Genomic DNA, 24,599 nt, shown 5'->3' on the forward strand with positions numbered 1-24,599 from the left:
TTTTAAATGTACAAATCCTGCTTTTCAGAAGAGTGAAGTGGGACCCGAGTGGAAGGTTATGGAAAGGAGACATGCACTGTACATCCCAGTGACTAAGAAACCTGGTCAAAATTTTCTAGTTTAAAAAAATGGTTCCATGTGTATGAAATATATATTCAACACACCTGACTCATTGCATATTTGAAATTACGTTATATGAGCTAAAGGGGAAAAAATAAAAAGAAGCAAGTCTGAAACCTAATTTAGAATTTTGAAAGCTTTCATAATAACCTCAAGGCCATGCAGACCACATTAAAAAATTGAAAATCTTCCACAGATGACATAGGCTTAGAGGCAATTTTTGCTACAGAGCACATGAATAACCATCATGATGACACATCACCCTCCCACCTCTGATCACAGTTAATTAAAAGAAAGCATGTGTCATGAAGCTATCGCATCAGATGTTTAACAACAAAACAAGACTACACTGAGGCCTGATGTAATTCCACTGACTTCACAAATTTGTATCACAGACTATTTTGTCTTACAGTGGTCAAAGAATGTTTGATGCTGTACTTTGGGGCTAGGGGGAGAACCTAAAGGAATGGTTACCAACAACTACCTATGACAGATTACATTCTTGTGGTGTGTGAAAAGACACTGTTATGGATGGGTTTTCTGTAAGCACCCACAGCACTTAAGTGAACAGGGATCCCTGGACAAACTCACAGCCACACTCAGACAAGTGCGAAGCACAGCTAACAGTTCAAACACAGAGACTACTGGAAACAACAAGAGGAACATGCACAGGATAGTCTCACGTGAAAAAAAAAATACAAATTGAGACTTGGAAATTCTTTTCTCCCACACGGGCCCCTAAGGAAAAAATATTATTTAATGTTGGGCAAGTTAATTTCTGTCACTGTGTCTCAGATTCCTACTTTAAAATAAGAACAACAGGAATTATTTTTTTCCATTCTACATCTGTTTGGCTTATTTAAATTATATAGTGCTTGTGGCAAAAAAATAATCTCTCATGATGCTAAATGCATAGTATATATGAGAGACATCAAAAAAATCCAGTGGCTGAAGTATAGAGTATCACTGCATTTTGATTTGGGCATAAAATACAAAAAGCCCTGGATAAACATCTGCTTCACACTGGTTTCTATATTCAACCTGGAAATAACCTTTTCTCTCCATCTAATTCCCTCTAATAAGCAGAGAGCATAGTAATTCTGTCTTCCCAACGTCCCTCAAATACACTGTGGACTGCGGTCCTCTCCCACTACCATAGTACTAGTGCAAAAGGAAGGGAAGCTTGAGACAACCTTCAGTGCTACAATCAGATGTGGTCTGTAATTCTACACTGTATGAACGTGTAAGAAGTTGCTTCATTTTGCCATGGTATTATTAGAAAAGACTGAAACACATGAAAATGAGCAGCCTGCCATGGGATCCTAAAGGATCTGTCAACCCACAAGCAGCATAAGCATCCTACATTCATCAAGTCCTCCAGTCACCAGAAATGATCGTGAGTTTTTCAATTAAGTATATAGTTACTGAGTTACCACGCCTTCCCTATTTTTTTTTTTTTAACAGATCAGGGGATTTGCAAGATAAAAATCAATGAAAGCAATTCTTTTATTAGAAAGTCTAACTTCACTTAGGATTAAAAGCCTTCACAGAACTTAAGCATTTTTCATTCCTTTTCTCTTTATATACTAATGCTTTTAAAGATCTAAAGATGAAGGTGAGGGGATTTTAAGTTATCAAAACAAATTGATCAACTGATGTGATCACACTCTTCTCTCTTTACAGATCTGCAGTTCACAAACAGTTTCAAGGTTTTAACATTTCATCCTAAGGCAGGATGGGAAATCATGGTAAAGATCATGGTAAAGATGTTAACAGAAAAAGGATATGACCTTTCCAGTTTTAGGGAATATAAGCAATCCATCTGAAAGGTTAAAAAAAACCCACAAAACAAAACCAAGAAATACAATAAAACCCACCAAGCCAAGAAAAACCCCAAACAAAAATACAATCACCAAATACAACTATAATGAGGCAAAAGATAAAAGAACAGAGGCCAGACAACAGAAGATGGCATGACCAAGTTCTCCCTAGTGCCAATAACATTATCAAACTAAAAAAAACCCAAAAAACCACAAACCCAAACCTAGATTTCTGGGTCTTCAGCTATCTCTTTGGCTTCTAGTCAGCTCCCTCTATAGTCACTTCAGAAAAATTGGCAGCTTTCATAGCTCTGAAAATGGATGATTTGCCTCAGCAAGTGCCTATTTCCTTTCCAATCAATGACTAGGAACTTAAAACTAGACAGGATGAATTTCAGAGTAAGAAACTGAAAGAAAGGTCAGGGTTTCCAAGACCCCAGAACTGCAGAAAACCACAGTGAGGTCCATGAAGTAACTTGATGTATCAGTACCAAGTATGGCCCTACATACATCTTACAGGTGTAGGAATGACATGTGCAGGTCTCATCTAGGTCCCTTACAGAATGCACAGTAACTTCAAGTCCCTCACAAGGAGATTCAGACAAGAACCTGATTAATTAAGAACTAGCCTACTCTAGCCAGTAGGAAAATCTAAGGCCATCTTCTAAATGTCAATGCCTTGTTACCTATTGCCAGAACTTCCAAAACTAAAGCTCAAATTCAACCATTATTAGACAGACAGGCATTGGTACCACACCGATGAAATGGTATTCAAGAAAATGAAGCTGTATAAACAAATACTTATGTACCTCATCATGCCATTGCTGTGATGCAAAGGGAATGCAATGAGATTGAAATATAGCCACAGCAGAGCTACCACTTTTAGAAAAAAAAAAAAGTGACATTAACAATTACACAGTCAATGTTTGAGGTTTATATTTCATACGGTACAATTTAATGTGTTCAGTTCCTAAAACAACAAACCCAGTGAAGCATTTTTGCTGCAGGCAGACAGTCTTAAAACATATGCTACATCATTAAATATATGTGCTACTATCTAGTTGGGATATTTCAAATTTCCTTAATACACAAATCTACTTAATACAACAGGTATAAAACATGCATACATCAGGGGCTCCTGGAATGTTTACTGACCTGTACAAAGCACACCTTAACACCACCAACCTTAAAGGACCTTTTTTTAAGGAGTGTGAAAACTCCTGTATTATAATATTAATTGTTTTCTGTCAACAAAAACAACACAGCAAAGTTAGAAATCTAAATAAATTATAACTTTTAGGTACTTAGAAAAAAAGCATACCCACCTTTTCATCTAGATTTCCATTACGATCAAACTGGTAGAGTGATGCCAGATGACTAATAATCCACCAGCTAAAACTCAATGGATCTTTACACTGAATTGTTTCAAAAACAGACATCCTTTTAGAACTACTTGGCCTTTCAAAGGTATTCTTTAGAGTTTTGTTCACCAAGCTCCAGAAACACTGTAGAAAATGCAAAAGTAAATTTGAACTGTGTTGAATAACAAAGCCTATGTTAACAATTTTCTCTACGATACTGTCCTGTTAGTTAATTTGCTTTTACATAGAACAAGAAAACTGACAGTCATCTCCATATTACCAGAGAAAACCTGGAGCTACTTTATGTCCTTTCTCAAACACCAGTAGAAAGTAATATGAAAGGACAAGCTTTGCTTACGAGGAAGAACATGGTGTGACATTTCACAGGCAAAATTACAAGCTGATGGAATGATGATATGCAGATGGGATGGTGCACTCACATGAGAGAGTTTCAAGTTCTTTAATAAAGACTTTTTATAACACATTTTTGAAAAACTTTTAGTGCCAGACTAGCCTCAACAAAAAAAAGTAGTAGTAGATGGTAGAGAATCAGTCTGAAAGACAGCAAACTGAGGCTGAAATTCCCTGTTTTGTTCCAAATCTGTTCCAGCACTGACAAACTGATTAATTCTCTTTGGCTCAGATCCCTGTCTATACCATAACACTACTTCTTACAGCCTGTGCCTATCCTCCCTAACTATACAGAAACTCTCTGGGACTTCTTTGCACTTCTATCTCAACTCACCTTAGCTGAGCTCTGATCCTAATTTATGCTTCAAAATGCTAGTGCAAATACTTAACAATAATAAATTTTCACTTGGGTTGCCCACCTTTACATCTCATATCATTAATGAGTAAATAGCTATCAATACAAACACTCTACTGTGAAGTACTTGATTCTATAAAAAGTGAACAGTACTCATTGTGCAAATGGCAACTTCATTTTTTATAAAAATTATTTCAGAAAACTTTCAAAGGATGTTGACGCTTCTTCATATTAATTCAGAGAAACATCAGCTCAATTCCAACCACAAGTCAAGAAAAAAAAGCAAAACACCAGAAAACATTAGCAAAGGAAAAGAACTACGTAGAAAAAACATCATTATGCAATGTACAAAATCATGTGGCCACCTAATCTATACTTGGAATACTTAATGCAATCCTGGTACTCTACCATTCAAAATAGGATGTAGTAGTATGGAAAAAGGTTCAAAGAAGGGTGACAAAGATGACCACAGGTAGAGAATGCACCTGTAAAAAGAATGACTGAATATAGTAAGACTCTTCAGCCTAGAAAAGGCAGAAAAAACCTGAAGATACATATAAAGTCATACTGGTCTAAGGAAGAAGATCAACTAGTGATTGGCTCTTCCAATAAAAGTATAAGAGGGCATCAAAAGAAGTCAGCAACTACAAGATTCAAAAACAAAAAACAGGTTGTTCTTGTACAGGTAGTTTAAGTATGGGTATCAAAGACAGAAACATGGGCTAGATGGATCACTGGTCTGACTGTACCTGTGTTTCTAATGCCTGGAGATGAATCGTTGCATGACATCACACAAAAATTGCAAATAATATATTTTTTTTTTAAATGGATAAAGATGGTTTCTTTTGTTCTACCAGAAAACTTTCACAGCCTGTTCCTTTCCTTTGCTTTTCTTAGCACAAGGAGCGCTACTTATCAGTGCCCTAGGTCATAACCAAACAGTACACTGCAAAGAGTCAGGACCTGATGCACATTCAAGACGCAGCCTAAAGCATCACAGTTAGCAGCATAAAGCAAATATGAAGTTCAGTTCTATCATCAGAGATGTGAAGTAGTGCATTCATGGCGATCTAGGAACATTTGGCAACTATACTGCATATGTAACATGCATGCATATATAACAGTATTCTTCCACTACCTCTGTGTGAGGGCCCTTATTTCTGTGGTCCAGCAGCTGAATAAGTAGAATCCATAATTCTTTAACGCAGGTACAGGGATAATGGTGACTAGTAAGAGCCTCAGAAGGTCTCACCTGAAAGAGAATATGCAATACAATTATTCAAAGTGTTATTTTTTAAATTGCATTTTATGTACAAGTATTTCCTCTGGTTTTGGCTGTTCGGGTTTTTTTGCAGTTAAATATAGCTACAATTACATGCTGAAAGTGCATTATTTCATTAACATCCAAAATATCTCTCTCATACTATAAAGACTGTTTCCTAATTCTGCATAAGTTACAAGTTGTGTTATTTCTTAGTTTCTTCTGAGCCACTTTCAAACATTATTTAATCAAATGAAAATGGGATTCTGAGGCCTAAATGAAAAGGAATTGCAATAAATACTGATTCACTGTCTGACAGTAAGGAAAAGAGAAAATGACTGATTACATTTTCTTGATGTTCTTGGGAAGACAAGAAAAAGATTTCAAATGATTTAATAGCTATTATTGTTGTTATTTTTAACTGAAAAATCCTTAATGACTAGGCATAATGCTAGGAGAATATGTTTTTGTTGGCATGAGGATGTTAATGTTCCCACAACATTTCACAAAATCTGCTTTTCGGTAAATTTACTGCAAGGCATTCTTTTAATATGCAGAAAACAGCATCTTTCAAGTCACATACGTTATTTGATTACTATTCCATATTTAACAAAATTCACTCAGACTGATGCATTTCAAATAGTTTTCTTGTGATTCATCTTTCAGTTTTACATTTCCTGAATTGTGAAACAAAATAAGCAAAACAGCAAAAGGAAGTGCTAAATACATAAACATTCTCTGTAAGCTTTAATGTTTAAGACCTATTAGTACTGTACTTGAAATAATCATAGTATAGACAAAACTTAATTTACTCTTAGGACCTATGAATGCACTGAACTGTACTCAGAGGTGGTAAAAATGGTGAGAAAAGCTTTGCTTAACTAGCATAATTCAGCACATTTATATCAGAAGGACACAATGGTAGAAATGTAGAAAGAGAAGCAGCAAGATAAAGCGGCTCATACTCAATTTATTCCTAAAGAATTAGTAGCACAAGTTTGAATAAATCAGCTTACACCCCTCTAAAGCAAACAGAGGGGAACAGGCACCCAGAGAGACTAATTCATCTTACTCACTGCAGGAAAGAGAACAGTTGCTATCCTTCCCTGACAAGAAAAAGAACTGGGATGACTAGTTTAGCCAACTGACTCCTAGACACCTAGATCTGATGAGATGAATCCTGTACTTTTATATCCTCATGCTCTTCCTGCTCCATTCATGCACAAATATTCTCAAATCACACTGGTACTTCAAATCACTTCTGAATTTGGAAACCTAATGGTGTAAATTAAAAATTAAATCAAAATACGCAATGCCAGTGACAGCAGTAGTAGTATTGAAGAGACATTACAGAAATAGGAGTGAATGACTAAAAAACACAGTAACAATTAGAAGAAGAAGTGTATCACCAATAGTTTCAAATCTGTGTAACATTCTGTAAGGATACAGACTTTACCTTTAGAATAATACAACTGCTGTTTTCATACCGCTCCTAATCAGGTTTAAATACCAACCACTTACTTAGAAGTACTAACTTATATGTATTTGTAAGTGTGACACACAATTTTTTTTTTCTCTCTGTATAAGAACACTGCAACATCCTGAGTTCAGTCTCTTGGTAAGAGTGGTTGTAACTTCAAATTGTGGCTACTGTTTAGACAACAGAGCTCTGGTGTCAGAGATGTGGCTTCTGAAAATAGGAAGAAGATATCCAAGGATATATATTTCTCCACCAAACGTATCTCAGAGCACAATGGGCTCACTACACAATCCACTCAGTACACGATCCAAGTCAAGTGTCTTCATACCAGAGCTGCCCAAGAAACAGATCTGAAAATATGAGTCTGGAGGATTAAAGTTTATGTCTCTTCTTCCAAGGATAGCCACAAATGTTAAGAGTTGCACTTCTCAATAATCACAGCCAAAATCTTAATAACATGCTTTAGTGATGAGCTGGCAGTGTCATCTATTATGTGTATCAGTTGTGTTTTCAACAGTTTTGAGGGATGCTACTTCCACTACTGGATTATAGCAATGAATATACACTAGAGGAGGCACCATCTGAAGAGACGTTATCCAGCTGAAGTGCAAGCTCCACTTCAGAAATGAATCTCAAATAGAACTAGTTCAAGCTGTGCGGCCCAAGCCTAGGGAAAGCTGAAGAAAAAGTGGTGGTAAAACAATCTTCTCTTTGTAATATGTCTCTGTGGAAGTAGGGTGAATCTGTCATTTTAACATCTGACAGTTCAAAGCCTATTATCAAGCACAATGGTCAACAGATACTATGTGAATCTTCCTTTAACAAAATCCCTTTAACTCTCATCTATTTGCCTTTTGATGGGGGAGGAGGCTGCAGTATTATCTGATAATTTAATAGATCAAAACTGACTTTTAAAAGGTAACAGAGGACTGTATGGAAGGATCATTTAAAAGAAGTTATCAAATGCTAGTACAGTCATTCCCCCTGGCCCCAGCAATAGAGATATGAAAGAAGGGGGACTCCATTTTTCATGTCTCTGTACTAGGAAAACACATATTATACAGTGGTCACTGCTACTTTTTCTGAGAATTCAGTCCTGCACTCGTGGATCACACATGCCGATCTAAAGCAGGTTTCACAATGACACAGCCAAAGAAGATTACACAGCTCTTTTACTAGCTGCTATATGATGCTGTTATGACTTTCTAGCTTTGGAGGGCTCAAAACAAAGTGAGAAAAACACTGCAGCTGTAGAAGAAAAGAAAAAAGAAAAGAGGACAAGTTTTCCCTTGACAAATGTAGAACTGCTGTACCAGAAATATGAGGTTGTGGAAATAGGAACAGTGCAACAATCAACTGAATATGACATTCTGTAAATGTCCAGTTAGCTTACTGCCAGGATTACAGTTACTCTCTTTTTGTTCCTGTTGAAGAGAGTATGAAAAGATTTTTTTTGTATCTATAGTTCTAAACCTTTTAGACCGTGCCATGTTTGGCATTAAACCTGGAACACTGAACTTAGGAAATGTGGCATTCACTTCTGCTCTGTACACAGTGCATTTCAATATTACTCTCTCATTCAACTGCCAGATGGTCATGAATAAATATAACACAATTTTAGCTCCTAACAAATAACACTTTTTAAAACATGGAGATACAAACCACACATAACATTTAAAACTTCGTAGTAAGAAGTCATCTATGCACTGGTGCAGTATCTAATTCATATGGTTCCCAATACACAGCACCTAACTGCCTGTGTCCTATATAAAGAAAAAAGTTACCTTTATAAACTTGTTGATGGATAAGCTTATTAAATCAGATATGAGATTTCCACAGTGTGCTTCAAATAAACTGACACTTGTTAAATTCTCTCCAGTTAGATTTATGAAATGGTTAGCATATACAACTTGTCCTAAAAAAGAAAAGAAAATTAGACCTATTTAGTCCTGGATTTGTCTGTAGGAATACAAGACAGTAATTTCTATTCTATTCTATGTATTTTAGAACTGTTTGTTGAGCTGTATGCAATTGTAATTTACAGACTCATTTGGGAAAGTTCATGCACCCTTTATTATTATACTGAAGTCTGGTATTATTCTGGTTGACAGTAAAATAGTTTGGCACTTCACAGCCTTTTATTGGCACAGTTTTTGCAGTGGAATAAAGATTTATTTATCTGCAAGTTCCTCTTTATCACATGCCAGTGCGCATGTTCTGAAATCATGACACGTTTTGCAGATAGGCAACTTGATGACAAACAATTCTGGAGAGGTCTAACACTTTCCTTTGTATGTGTTGATGTAAAAAGCTGGCATGATCATATTCCAACTTGAGCATTTGTAGACATTAAGACAGATAAAATGGTGAAGTTAAGAGGCTGTAAGATCTTATCCTACAAGCTTTTCAACAGTACAACTCCCTTGACATCAGTGGAACAGAAGATATGTAGAACGAGCCTGTATTTTATTCTTGGAAATGCAGGGTGAAGCCCTGAACCCATTTATCCTGCCACTGGTCTCACCAGTGTGAAGTTTCTACTCGGCATACTTTACAGAACGACACGAGATCCTAAGAAATTCTACAAGGCACATAAGAATACAAGACAAAATAATATACACAGAGATACAAAGCAAGAGCTTTCCTCCTATAAAAATGGATTACTGCATTATTACTCAGAACTTTACCTAAAATAAATATAGAATTCTGGACAATAAATTGCCTCCAACAGTTTTCTCATCCTTTCTTCAAAAGGCTCCAAAAAGGAAAACAGGTTATCCCACAATGGATCATAGAAGAAACTTAGAATTATAGAACAGCCAACCCACACATTATCCAGTAGCACTGATATACAGAAACAGTGAAGATGCATTAACCTGAGGGAATCGGTGTTGTGACAGCACTTGGAGCAGGTGAAAGTTAATCCAAGAGTTTAGACACAGTACCAGTTACCCAGGCTAAATATGCAGTGCATTCTTTCTAGACCTCTATGTTATTCCAACTGTTGCAATTCCTACATGGAACTTATATTGATAATTTATAATAACAGGGTGGGGATGGTGAATGTTTGGTTGTGGAGACACCATTATTATAGAAGAAAATACATTTTTGTGATTTATTTTGCTAGTGTGGACATGAACAACAGATACAATTCTCACAAAGCAAATTAAGTTCTTTTCTGTATTCTAACAATTCTTCCTCAGCAAACTGATCTACTTAGAAGTTGGGTTCTTCAGCTGCCTTCTATGACCTTTTTTATCTTAGTCTTATCAATCTACTTTTTGCCCTTTCAAAGTCTTTAAAAAAAAAAAAAGAGAGAGAGAGAAAAAAGGTATTGCCTTGCCCTTTTCTTGCTGTACTTTTACAAGCTCCTCTGACTGAGGCTTCTTTTGCCCAGTATTGCACATGGGTAACCATACAAATTCTCCACTCTAAGATTCTTAATCCTGGTCCATCCTTGGATACTTTTCCTACATTGTATTCATCAAACTGCTGTTCACTATTATGTATCCTGGATCTCTGCAAATGCATTTTCATTTGCAATGTCAAAAAGTGCATTGTTTTTAAACATGTAATATGCTGTAAACATCAATTGAGAACAAACTTTGTAATCCTGGTCAGGTTTTGATAGAACAAATTCCTAATACTATTTCATTTAATTTGAGCCACACAAAGATTCAAAGAACCAGCCACCACATTTCACTTTACCCCATTAAATATAGCCATGCTTAAAAGCTACTAAAAGTAGTAAATGATTCTGGACAAATTAAGATGAGAAGTCTAGGCAAGTCATATATACAAGAATAAGTTCCAAGGGAAAAAAAAAAAAACTTTGCACACTTACTCATCATTTTTTCACCTAGTACATGAAGAACTTCCAGTACTAGCCACTTAATATCCAAGTGGAGGTGTAGAAAATGCCATGATGGGGGAAAGACCTGCGATTAGAAATGCACACACTTATTTATATTTAACATTTCTTCAGCAAATCCTGGATACTGTACTAAGACACATGAAGATGGGCGTACATTTTGCCCAACAGTGAGCATTATGGACATCTATGATCAAATGCACTGTAACATACCAACATTCCATTCATTTAAAGAAGAAAAAAAGAAACAAAAAACCTTCATGACAATTAATTCTGTCTGTAGAAGATGTTCGTGAAGTCTTTAATCTGATTTAAACTACAATTTAAACACAATGCATTGATTAAACTTGACAGACAACAGCACCCTTAGTTATCCTTTCCAGAGAAGTATTAGGTCGCACACAAACTACTAAAATGCACTCAAAGTAATTCCAGCATTTCAAAATTCTCTTCCTTGAAGTTTACTTGAGCTGATGAAAGAAATCGTAATTTCAACAGTGGCCCTTACTGACAACCCAAGCAATCAGAAAAAATCAAAATGCTGCTTCTCAGTGGATCATTCCTCTCCAGATACTAGTTTATGCGATCCAAGACTGAAATTCCTTCTTTCTTTCTTAACTATTTGAAAGCATTAGTTATTATATGTATGCACAAATCTTAATGGTGTATACTTCACTGGAGTTTAATGTTGCCACGCCTACTTCCATGTCTGCCCTTTTCTTCTTTATATGCATGATGTTTTCCTATGTTGAATCAGATTTCAGAATGTATTTTTATAAAGTGCCCCTCCTACTGGGAAAGGTCAGAAATGTTAACCATTAGTAAGCCTACTTATCTACCTGAAATTGTTATTATCATTTGTATAGTGTAGGGAGAATTCTAAAAGCTATAAAACATAAAAATTAATAGATAAATAAAAACAACAACAGAAAATCCAGGTCTCATTTGTTGTATTTGCCAAGTATGGGATGGCACTTATAAAGGGGAAAAAAAGCAGAATATAAAGTGTAAATTCAATTCCAGCCTGAAGAAAGATTAATTCTTATTCAGCCAAAATTTATCAAGTTGAATACGTACACAAAAAAAATTATTAAAATTATCAAAGACATCAACCTTTGCCTGATGTTGAATAGTAAATGCTGCCAGGACAATACTAGGGAGTTCACAAAGGTGACCAATGTGCATGGTTAAAGCATGAAGCTCCTCCACCAACACTGATGGTAACTGTGCTTCTAGTTCTTCATATGGATGGAGCATTCCATTGTTTTCCAATTTAGGGGGTTCCAGATACCTGAACACACATACAAAGACACATAATCAGAAAACATATAAGAAGCAGCTGCACAAAGCTCAGTACATCAGTTAGTAAACTGTGTGCAAATCTCACCTGAAGATGAAAACTTTCACATAATGCAAAAACTCAACACATTGGTGCCTGATGCTCTCTGCTTCAGAGTGCAAATTTGCAGCTTGACCTGGAGTAAAAGAGATAAATAGCTTAAAGCAGATGTGCCCACACTGTGACTCATTTAAGACATGCATTCTCCACAGAAATTAAACCAGACCACTGGAAAGCCACTCTCTTTTCTGAGGACAGCTTGGGAGGCAGCTGGTGGTAAACATGCACTTGTAAATGTCATTGCATTTGCATGCAATGTAAATGCCAGAGGGATCCATTCTTCATCTTATCCTCTCAGGCTCATACCCAGATACAGAGGGAAAAGAAGGATTCCAGCCCCTCAAGAAAGGTGGCAGAGGCAAGCAAGCAGTGCTAGAAGAATTCATTCAGCCCTACTGCCCTGCTTCCTGTCTGCTTCCAAGACACCTTCAAAAAAGGTATGTCTGAAAAATTCTCAGCATCCTTTTTATTGGGGGACTTAAGCAGGTGGACTTATTTGGAAACATGCTTTGTAACTTCTCTTCCTAGGAAGCATCACATTGTTGCACAGTGCCTTAAGATGTGTAATGCTAAGAGCCATCCATGTACAATCCTGTAGCCTGCCTTTCCCTTGCAGCTCTGTACCCTTTCAGCCAGTTATTGTGGCTACGTCTCCTTTCCTTTGCCCTCTGAAGCTGTTGTTCTCATGGTGTTATCCTCCTTGTCTTGCACCTGCAAGCTCAAACACCATCGTTACAGCAGATTCATTGGAATCGTTTGCCATTGGTGTGAGAATCACTCTTTATTTATTCCTGCACCTTGCCTTGTAGCTTTCAGTTTATATTACAGAAAGATGAAACTTTGTGCATAACCAAGCAGATACAGTCATTTAAATACCCAGTAACTACTGCCCAACAATATATATACAGAAAAGCATAGCAACCAGTCAGCCTGCAACACTTGTACCTGATTAAGCACATGCTAATCATTAAGAGCATCATAAATGGGAACAGCAAATGAGAATTTTGAGCAAGCCCCAGTGAAAGCGTATTGCGCTAGAGCCGATCTGTGGCAAAAACTCTTTGTCACCTACTACTGCTCGTCCAGGGAAAGGCAATCACCTTTGCTCCTCTCCCCAGCTGACCACCGGGGATTCTTCCCTTTCCTTTTTCTTGCTCTCCCCTCCCTCTTTGCTTCCCCCCATCCCCTCCAAGTAATCTTGAGGTTCATATATACCACTTGTTATGGATGCCACAAATAAATTTGTGCGTATAAGCCTACCTCAATATCTTCTGAACACCACCACTCACTGAGTGAAGCAAATCAACTGGTACAACTACCATAATATTCTAGCGTACAGCCTACCCCCACGACAGAAGCAGCCATGGGTTCTGCCATGCTAATGAATCATAAGTTTCAGAGGCTCAGATCACTCTGCTGAAAAGGAATTCTTTATACATATTACAGCTGCTTTGTAGCAACAACAAATATTTTATCCTAAGTTCTCAGAAGTTCTGTTTAAGCAAAATTTTAATTACAGTGTTTCACTACAAAATCTTTTGCATAATGTCATAAATCATTGAGCAATAAAGTAAGTGGAACAAAACAGGAACAGCAGAGTGTTAAGAACAGATCAGGCATTTTCAAAAAAGACAAAATAACACAGAGCATAAGACAAGATTTTATACAGCTTCCACATTACAGTCTCGGTACCAAGGTTCCAAAGCTCATTAAAACTGATAGGAAATTGAATTAAATGTACAAAATTTATAACTGTATGAACATATATCCACAACAAAGATTTACTGAGCTAAAACTCCGAACAGTGGCAATAGCTCATTTATCTAAGACATCATAATACCTAACATCACACTGCCTGATCATTTTGAGTATTCTAATACTCATGACAGTCCTCTGCTACTAGCCTGGTTGTATAAAGGGCGACTTCAGTCCCCTACATGTCAGTGACTTGCTCTAAATCACAAAGAAAGCCTGATGGAAAGCATAAAATCCAACAGTTATTTTACTAACTTATTTGACAAGAGGAAGAACAGGATTCAGAGAACAGAATCAAACAGATGCTTAAATTTAAGGGAAAAAGAACTACAGAAAAGTTTTGTGGTGTCCAGCTACCATATAAATAAAAGTTCAAATGTAATCGAATAAAGTTGAATAAAGGCTATTTCCATTTGTGTATTAAATGTCAGCAAAATCAGACTTTAAAGATACAATCAACAACAATGTATGAAAAAAACTTGATAAATTCATACCAACGATTTAAATGGGAGAGCATGACATTACCAAACCAAAATAATGTGTAAAAATATTCACTTGTACTCTTAGAACACTAGCAATGTATCTGTAATGAGAAGATACTAAGGACAGTTTATTTCTGAGTAATTACTGAACTTCTCAACTTGCTAAGTAATTCAGCCTTCAAACTTACAAGCAGCCCAAGGCTGCAATAATCCTTCAGAAACATACTGCTTCTCATGTCTTAGTATTTAATTGAAACAAAGTGTTCTGTAGTAATCCCATTATATTGATCCTGCTGCAAAGATAAATTGTTTGTAAATAACACTAAATTAAGCAAATAACTAACTTGGTTATACGTAAGCCAAGAGAACTCTGAAAAAAGCCCCAACCCACTACCTTTGTAACTACAATAGTTATTGGGAGTTTTGATGCAACTTTGCCTTTTCAATTAAATGAGTTCACAGTTTTGCCTTAGGGGTGACATCATAGCTCAAGTCAAATTAAAACTGCCCACTCAGGTCAGTAAGGTCTGGATTGCCCAGTGCACCTACTATACAGGCAGATCTGGTTCCAAATTGACTCACAACGTTTCCACTATCTTTCCACACTACTTTATATCCATCTCTTGGTTGCCTGTACTTGGACCCTTACTGCAGGTTTACACTGGTTATACACTGTTCTGTGGCACACTCCATGCCATAAGCCCTCGGTCAAGAGTCAAAGCACAAGTGTGATCTGTGACAATATACTTTATAATAAAAAAGTAGTCAGATACCTGTCCCCATGTCAAATTAAATGTGTTAAACTTACCAAAATCAGATGAACTCATTTTTACTAGGTTTTCCAGTCTGTCTATCTGTTGCCTAATTAAAAGAATACAAAGGTTTATGGTATTTATATAGGTTAAAGCTGTTTAAAAGTAAAAACTACATTTCAGTAAGATCCAAATAGAACAGAGGTGAGAGGTATTTCTTCCTTTGTATTTCTGAAAAAGCTTACAGAAATGTAACTTACGAAATAATAATAGTGGAAAGCAACAGACACATCCAATTGTGAAAGGATTAAAATGGACAGAGTTTTTGCTTGTTTTTACAACATTAAACACAGTAACAAATACAAAATTAACTAAATATGAGGGAAGGAAAAAGCAACCACACGCACAAAAACCCCAAAAGCAATTCCTTGTAAGTGATCTTTCCACAAGCATTAATCAACTTCGTATTTGACCACAGAATAAAACTCAAAAGTTAGCCCTCATGGCATATGCTCAGTATACACTGAATTAATTCACCTGTGTATGAACTTAGTAAATTGTTTCCACAGCTTTTCCCACTTCCTCTTTAGGGTGGTCTGCTGCTTAACTTGAGCACAAAAGATAAAAAGCAACAAATATAGTAGAATAAAAGGAGGAAGTGTCTCTAGAAAAGTTAAAACTCAGTTCAGTTTTGGAGGGGAGAGAGCATTTTTAAAGAAGCTGCTAATTACCACTGCAAATGAAAATTTAAGAAAGCTGTAACATAGGTAAGCACTCAGCCATATTCTGCAACAACTGTTATTTTCAAGTGGTCGTCAAGTATAGTCTCCGCAGAGATAATGTGGTAGTAAACTGAATACATGAAAAGCACAACTGTGTAAGACAGATTTTTGAAAGAAAATGCTGCATAAATTGAGGAAGGAGCTCTCTGCTTTGTTTCGTATACAGTCAAAGCAGCAACTACTGAAGGATTCAAAAACAGGATACTTGGATACAACACAGATCAATTGTTCTTATGGAAAAAAAAAATCTGAAAACTAGGAAGTGCCCACAAGGACCCAATACCCCAGGTTGTAACCTGCATATTAAAGGGCAGGCACACTTTAAAAGTATCTCCCCTAACTCTTCCTTCCTTGGATAAAATCATGTCAGCTACCCGAGATTACCTTCAGTCACTTATGTGGGTTGTGGGGTTTTGCTGTTCATTTTGTTTTGAAATCAATGCTGAATTTGTGCATGATTTTTTCCAAGTATTTCAACCATGTAGAAAGGAGGTAAGACTAAAGCAGGAAGACTTTATGAAAAAGGCTGAAGGTTAGAGAGAGAATGTCAGAAAGGAGCCACACAAGTTTAAAAAAAAAAAAACAAAAAACTCTCCACTGAATTGACAAGACAGAATACAGTGGGCTGATTAAAAAAAAAAGAAAAAAGCACAAACCGGGCATGAGAAGCATAACAAAGATATCATCAGTTAAATAAGTAATTTTAATTTCAATTTTCCATTTGCATTTTTACCTCAAAGATTGATCCTCATGGTTGTTAATCATTAAATCACTCGATTTGCAAATAAATATTCTGACAGTTAAACTGGTACTGCTGTTCATTAATCAAAGATATATTTTCTTAATATACCCATTTAAGTGGTTATGTAGCTGTTACTCACTTTGACTTACACATCCTCAATCACACAAAAAAACCACAGGTAAGAATTCTTTTTATTGTGCAATTAAAGTTTTTAACTTGCAGTTCTGCTGCATAATATCATTATTTACTACAATATTTAAAAATGTGAAATAACAGTCTTTAATATTTACACACACACATTAAAAAGACTAGATTACTGTAAGCATGTATTTCAACATAGATATTACCTGTACTTCATAAACCAAACTATTTACAGCCACCCTGTCCTCAAGAATCATTGTAACTTGTACTCAAAGCACACGTTTTCTACAATGTAAAAAGAATTTTTCCTACTTCCAGTTGTCAACTGGTCTATAAATGAAAGTGCTCCATTTTATGACTGAACAAATGAACTGAGATAATATCCTTGATGAGGGACTTGTCACACCAAAAGACAGCTTAGCAACCAAACCCTCATAGCCAAGGGTCAGCTGAAAACCATTACTCCTACCAGTTCAGTAGGTTTTAAAACACTGAATAACTTAAAAAACACAACAAAATATATTATGCCTTACATTCATCTCTATTACAATTACAGAGCAGTTTATATCACAGGGAAAAAAAAAAATCAATTTAATTCAACAGATCAACTATATCACTGTCACTGCCCAATGATTTTATGTTAATAAACAGATAAGACTAAATGCTGAAAGGGATACAGTATTTATTTTAACTAAGTTATCCTCCTGTCTCCTTCATTATCAGATATTTATAATTTTTTTTTTTTAAATCACAGTGAAGTCAAAGCTTGCATCAGACAAGCAAAGCTAAATAATACTGGTTTTAATATACTTCCTGCCATCTATGCCATCAGGTTTCAGTAAGCCAGACCCTATTAGTGAAGTTTCACATCATGCCCTTGGTCATACCCTAAAGGGATGGAAGAATCCACTGTAATCAAAAGGAATGATGGAATATATTGTGGAATCATACAAAAGCTCCTCTCCTATCCACTCTCTGTATGTGCTGTACATCCTGAGGATTATCAGTAGCAAAGAGGATTATCGGTGATCTGTGTATTTGCATTGACCAGATTAAACATCTACATTGAATTAGTCAAACACTGAGTAACTGTATCTGAAAAGATTGCTGAAGCTATCCTAATCCAAAGAATTGAAGAAAGTGCTGCATCCAGCATTTACAGTATTTGATTTTTAACCTCCACTTTTCTTTATGCACAAAAAAGGACTTAAAACCTTCAAAAGACAACTTCAGTTATATGGGTAGCACAATCTCATTCAAGGAAATCTTATATAGTTTATTCATATATTCTGAAGTTAGAGACTTCTACATTAATCACAATGTTGTTGTAATAATTATACTCTACCAATTTTTATCTGGTGATGGCTAAGATATGCACCACACTGCTTAGAAACTTATTATTAAAAATCTGTGACACAAAATTTACTTCTTCCTGTAACTCCATCTGCGTCTTACCCTTCACTTACTAGAGCATTAGATAGACAGTATAATCTTTCTGGATACACTGCATAGCCGACAGTCTTTTATAATTGAATTATCAAAAACTTGAAAAGTTTTACATTCTTAAGGTTTATATTATTACAGAAGCAGATTAATTCTAAAATACACTAATGTTACCATACCTAAGTAAGCCAAAGAGAAGTCCACAGGATTCAACTAATGCCATTTCAGTAACCCACTGAAAGCCAAACATTTCCACTACATCTTCTTCATAGTCATTTGGAGAAGGATCTAGTCTCAGCAAAACCCTGTAAAATAGAGCCAAGAATACTCAAACATTCCCCAGTAATAAAGCTATAGAATACAGTATCTACAGCTGGCTTACGTACCACTGATATTTTATCAATTTATCAGCAACATGCATACTATAGATAGGAAGGAGCAGCAGTGCTCTCAAAAGACAAGACTGTTATATCTTTTATAGCAATACGATATATAGTACATAAAATATGACAACTTCTAGCTTCAAGAGCATAAAAACATTATATAGTCATAGGACACAGTATATTTTAGAATCAAATAAAAATTAACAACCTACCACCTTGAAGCACCTTCATCCTTAAAAGGGGCTAAGACATAACATACAGACTGTACTTACCAGAAGAGGCTGCTACATGAGGTAACATACTCCACTGGAAGTGTATATTTGGAATCAGTCTCAATGTACACTACATACCTAATAACTAATGCTAGAACATGCGTTTGCTCTTTTATATACATTTAATAATATTTATTTAGAACGCATTAATAAAAACACACTTTTATGCAGGTAAACTGATGAAGGTCACAAAATCTGACTTAATATAACTTTAACGCTAGGCCATGACTACCCTTTGTTCTGGCTAAAGGAAAAATAAATAAAATCAGAATTACCATTTCACTCTAAGTCAAGAAAATCAGCCCTCTGTGTAGATTGTTAAAACATTAATAATTGTGCAAATATAAAAATATTTATTAATGTGGTTTCAAAAAAATAAATCACAGCAAGCTGTATAACAACAACAAAGACATCAGAGGAAATTATTTCAGAATTTTCCCCACTGCCTTTCATAAAATACTTCAGTATAGGTGAAACTGAATTCACTAATATTCAAGAAGTATTTCGGTTTTCAAAAATAAAAAAAACATACTGGGCAAGCACTTAGTTTCATTATATTACACACCAAATTCATATTCTTCTTGAACTATGCACTATTAAAAGTTCAGTTCTCAGAGGCAAAAAGAGCATTTGCTGAATAATCAGCTCAATCTCCCATAACATCTGTAGTTCACTTGGTAACTGCCTAAACACTGGTCTATTTTAAAGCCTTTAGCAATTAAAGCCTTTAGCAATTAAATCCAGTTACTCCTGTTCTAGATAATTAAGACAAAGTCGTCCCTCGCACACACACTTTTCCAAGAATTTACAATCCAAGTAGACAACGTGCATAAGTGGCAGGTGAACAGTATTATCATGACTGTAGTGATCTGGGAAACCTGTCTACATGCAGACTCCTGAGTCAGTTTTCACATGAAATTGTCATGAAACGCTTCTTTGTCAGTGTGGAATCCACTAGTGATATCTTCATGCAGACACAGGCTCTCTCAGTACTTTACTTGACATCAGCCTGAATGAATGTGCTCTGATCCAACAAAAAACCCCAATATGATAAATAAGGCAGGGAATGGCGGAGGTACAGGGGAAACCCCTTTAAGGCTTTACAGAAAAGGCTGTGGAAATGAAGGGTAAAAAACCACTCCAAATAACAACACAAAATATGAGGCCTGGCAGGCAGGCAGACAGACAGAAAGATTATGCTTTTGTAGGAAAAACAAGACAACCCCTGCAGGATCAGCAAATGACACAGACAACTAAGCTGGATCACAGACAGTAAAGAAGACAGTAACTAAACCAAAGTAACATTCTGGAATTTCACAGAAAATACTTACTTGTTATCCATCCGACTTCTGAACCTGAAACCCAGAATGCATGCATCTTTGAGAAAGATGGACTTGACAGACCCAGTGATCTGGGGAAGCTGGGCAGCTCAGGTTTGTTTCTATTACATGGAAACGAGAGTAAGGGCCAGTACTGAATAGAGCATATGACTGGAAAAAGCAGTGCTGCAGCCTCCTCAGAACTTCAAGGAGTCTCAGACGCTGTTGCCCAACAGGCCAGTTTTGAAGTCTCCTAACAGGCCCGTAACAGGTCCTTTAAAATATTAAAGTTCACAAAGCTAGGAACCAGACCTGGAACACTATTCAAAGCAGTGAATCAACACAATTGCCCTTCCCACTTTGGTATACCACCAAGCTGACCTCAGGACCATAAAAGCTGAGGAACAAACTGACTTGGAAACCCTATCAGAATTTAGAGACACCAAACACCAGAGGAAAGAACATCTTAGAAGGGTATTATATTTGTAACTCAAAAAACACCCCATACCTCTTAAGAGACCCACTTGCTAAATAAGACTCTGCAGAGAAGCTTCTCCCTCCATTTTGGTTGTCAAAAGCACAGGAGAAACAAGGCATCTTTGAATTCTCATTCTCCATTTCCATTGCCATCTCCAAGCTTTCAGTGAGAAACGGGGGCGTGGGAGAAGCCACCAAGTCATCATCCATTGTTTCCACCTGAACCAGAAAACAAACAGACAAATTAAAAAAACTACCTCATAGCGTTTCTTCACATAAATTTCTCATTGTTACAACTGCCAATAATCCTTCAGTCCAAGTAAGGACACATCTCGCCAACTGTAACATCAAACTAACAAATAGGGAGATACCTCCAAGAAAAGCAATCACCATCTTGTGCCCTGCCACACAATTCTGCCTCTCTGTGCAACTTCATCTTCCTCCACCACAACCTGTCCAAGGAGTCACATCAGTGACTACAAAAAAACAAAACAGGTTCATTTTCTTTTGGTTTAGCTCTCTAAATTGACTAGTCATGAGGTTAAACCAGCATTAGGGTAAAATAAGAGGCAGGAATACATTACAAGACAGGGGTAAGCTACTTTCAGCAACACTGCATTTTCCGACCAGAGTAGCTATGCTACTAAAATACATCATGCATTACAGGCTCCCAGTTGCCCACGACTTTAAGGTACATTACAGCTCAAGTTCCTTCTAAGAAGCAGTAAATACACCCCACATGACAATTATGGAACCCTGAAATGCTGAAGTTTTAAAGCTCAGAAAATGACTGTATGGCTAATTCTGACATAGCTAAAGTTGGAGGTTTCATTTTAAAAGTCTGACTTCCCAGGAACCTAAGAAAAGAAAAAAAAAAAGCAAAGCAGAAGGAAGATCATGCCCAAAAGAAGTTCATGTAAGCTTAACATCAGTGAATTAATATATGCCCAAAAGAAGTTCATGTAAGCTTAACATCAGTGAATTAATATTTTATATAACATTCTGAAAGAGCAGAACTAGGCAATAGGTGTCACAGAGTTCTACAATAACATGCAAACACATAAACAAAACTCTGAATTAAGTTTTCAATTTAATTGCTAACAGTTTTGAATACTGTTCTTATAGAAATCAGTTTACACCGTGGCTACAGGCTGGCAGTACAGAGGCCTGACTGAAAAATGAGCTAAATTAAAAAGAGGTTTCTGTCCTACTTTCCCCCATTCATTCACATTGCTGCAGCGCAGTGGGCTGTACAGCAGCAGCAGAACAACTCTTAAGTAAAAGAACGACTTAAGTGCTTCAGTTTACACCAGGACCTTATGTATAGATGTGTTAGCACAGCAGGCAAGGCAAAAACGAGCTGCTAACGGGAATTCCCTAATCACTAGAAGAAAGGTTTCCAAGGTAAGTCGGTTCTATTCAGGGTATCAAAATCGCCCCACACGATAGAAAACGTTGGGGGGCGGGGGGGGGGGGGGGGGTGGTGTAAGTATAAAAAGGGCAGCTCTTCGCAGCCGGCACTCCCGTCAGTTCTCCACTTGTCTATTCCATCCCTGATCCAGCGGGCTGTAAGCACAGCATCCCTCCCGGCAGCCACGCGGGAGCACTTTCCCAGGAGGTTACAGTCGGCGGGTAGGAGCCGCACACCGACAATAAAGCCGTCGGTAACAACACCCCAGCCGCCTGCCGGGCGGCGGCCACCGGACAGCACACCTGCCAGGGATCTGCCACACACGCGACCCCCGGCCCGCAAGGCCTGCGGCCTAGCGCCGCTCCCCGCTCCCCAGAGGCGCCTCCCCGACGGGCCGGGCGGGGCCGGGCCGGGCCGGGCCAGGCCAGACCAGGCCGCGCATACGGGATGCGTCAGCCCCGCTAGACCGCGGTAGGCCCGCGATGGGGCGGGGTGGCGGCGGGGCAGCGAGGTACCTGCGCGCCGGCGGAGACGCCGCTCCCCTTCCGCGCCCGGACACTTTCCGTACGTCCCGCGCGCCACCGTCACTGCCGCACTGCGCAAGCGCCGCGGCGCCGATTGGCCGCCGGCAGCCCCGCCCCGCCGCGCCCCGCCCCGCCCTTCCCCGCCGCCCGGCCCGGGTCCGGCCCGCCTCCGCCCCTGGGGGTGCTCCCGCCCGCTCCCTTCCTCGCTCCCTCCCGCGGCACCGCCCCGCGGCACCGCCCCGCCCCGAGCCCGCCCCTCCCTCCCCTGCCCGCCCGCCTCAGGCCGCAGCGGCGCTGGCGCCCTCGGCCGCCGCCCGCAGGTGGCTCCCCGCGGCGGCCGGGCGGCCTCTCCGCTGCGGGGCGGCTGCCGGCCCTGTCCCCGGCCCGCCTGTGCCTGTCCCCGGCCCCCGCTGCCCGCCTCCGGCTTCTGCCCCTCGCTCCCCACCGCCTCCCTCCTCACACCCGGGCGGTGGCCGCGTCTCCCAGCCGCTTGGTTCCCAATGTGTTTGTTACTCGCCTGCAGCTTTACGTGTAGGTGGGGTTTGTGGCAGCCGCTCGCCCCCCCAGCACTGGGCGCTGGCAGCCCCTCCAGTGCCCCCAAGCCCCCCACTGCAACTGCCTGGCCAGCTGCCCCTTGCCTGGCCAGCCGCGAGTGGTGCCTGGCCACCTCTGACCTGAACAGCAGCACCTTGGCACTGCTACTGAATACCCCAGATCAGACTGCTGCTTCCTAATCCTGTGCTTCAACTGACCTCTACTTCTCTTTGGCTTCCTTTTCTAGCTTGTACCTGAACCTCATTTTCCTTCTTGGCCTCCTCAGTTCACTCATCCCCATGCTCCCTCACAGCCATGGGCAAGAGGTCCTGGCCTTTTCTGATGCTTAACAGACTGTGATCCAACCTTCCCATGTCTGTCAGGTACTGCTCCCATCTGGAGACAGCAGCAGTTCTCAGCAAGCATGGGAAGCGGTGTTTAGTACATTTGAAATTCAAACTGAGTGTCCCTCTTTTCATTTATAGAAGTGCCTTCATTGGGTATGACAGTCACCATCAAATAGGGGCCAGGGAGGAAGTCCTAAAACCTGCATGTGGCATAAGTCCACTTAAAATTCATGCTATGTACCTAGCAGCTTTTGGGTCTTTTTAAAAATTACTGTATCATTGTGGATTGCTTTGGTTTGATTCACTTCAGAATCAATGCTCTTCCAGTTTTGCCTGGTTTCTGGGTGTAAAACAGCAGCAGTACATGAAACTTTTGTTTCTAACAAGGAAGTTGCTGTAAAAAGTTTTGCTGTTACTTCTGCAGCTTGCTGTGAGAAGGCTCCTGTGATTAAAAATGCTTCCTTTGCTCCTATGTCTGTAAGAATCCTTCGTTTCCTTCTTTAAATTCCTGTCTAATTAAAAAAACAGTACATCATGGTTAAATAAAACTGTACCCAGGATAACCCTGATTTCCATATGCAGATTTAGCTGCACTTGACAGCCCCCTCTCCTTCTCTTAGTCTTTCTCTTTCCTCTCTCCCTCCCTCTTTCTTCCCCTCTCTTTCTCTTCCTCTGTCGTTTTGTGTCTCTTTATGTCTATTGCATTATGCCTGAATAATTTTCAGGCTTTTTTTCCTCCCCCCTTGCATACACATGCTAAAATAACTAGACAAAGATGCAAGGTGGTTGCTGCAGTCCCTGTCTCTAGGACAAAATCAAGAAAGCTTGGGATTGCAATGCCACCTTTTCTTTTTTTTTCTTCTTTTTTTTTTTTTTTCTCCCCACCCATGCTCTGTGATTAAACTTCCCCAGGATGGCGAAGAAAAAGGAGCTGGGAATGAAATAGGGTTGAGGCAAAATCCCATTGCAGCAGCTGCAGCCAGTGGTGTCTGCTGCCAGATGTGCTAAGGTTCCTGGGGTCCTTGACACTAAAAGGCAGTATTAAAATATTTGGAGACAAAAGCTGCATCCTCAGTGATCATTTTCTTTATTTAACATGGCAGCAGGCACCGTGTGGGAGAAAATCAACACGCTGGATGTTGAATTGGACTTTTCTC

At 38.6% G+C, this 24,599-nt stretch overlaps 1 protein-coding gene across 3 annotated transcripts in view; it reads right to left on the reverse strand.

The window, feature by feature from the left end:
• The window catches only part of MMS22L (MMS22 like, DNA repair protein), a 93,308-nt gene extending 70,683 nt beyond the window's left edge, over positions 1 to 22,625 (reverse strand). For all 3 annotated transcript variants that reach the window (XM_055810669.1, XM_055810671.1, XM_055810670.1), the window contains exons 1-10: positions 22,553 to 22,625; positions 20,658 to 20,845; positions 18,355 to 18,480; positions 15,124 to 15,176; positions 12,067 to 12,154; positions 11,793 to 11,970; positions 10,653 to 10,746; positions 8,593 to 8,723; positions 5,206 to 5,319; positions 3,266 to 3,445 (exon numbers count right to left, since the gene is read on the reverse strand). In XM_055810669.1, the coding sequence (XP_055666644.1) occupies positions 3,266 to 3,445; positions 5,206 to 5,319; positions 8,593 to 8,723; positions 10,653 to 10,746; positions 11,793 to 11,970; positions 12,067 to 12,154; positions 15,124 to 15,176; positions 18,355 to 18,480; positions 20,658 to 20,836 (1,143 nt within the window). In that variant the 5' untranslated portion in view covers positions 20,837 to 20,845; positions 22,553 to 22,625. The remainder of the gene's footprint in view (positions 1 to 3,265; positions 3,446 to 5,205; positions 5,320 to 8,592; positions 8,724 to 10,652; positions 10,747 to 11,792; positions 11,971 to 12,066; positions 12,155 to 15,123; positions 15,177 to 18,354; positions 18,481 to 20,657; positions 20,846 to 22,552) is intronic.
• Between the last annotated feature and the right edge of the window lie 1,974 nt (positions 22,626 to 24,599).

Source organism: Falco peregrinus, chromosome 7 (genome assembly GCF_023634155.1).
Source record: "Falco peregrinus isolate bFalPer1 chromosome 7, bFalPer1.pri, whole genome shotgun sequence".
NCBI lineage: Eukaryota > Metazoa > Chordata > Aves > Falconiformes > Falconidae > Falco > Falco peregrinus.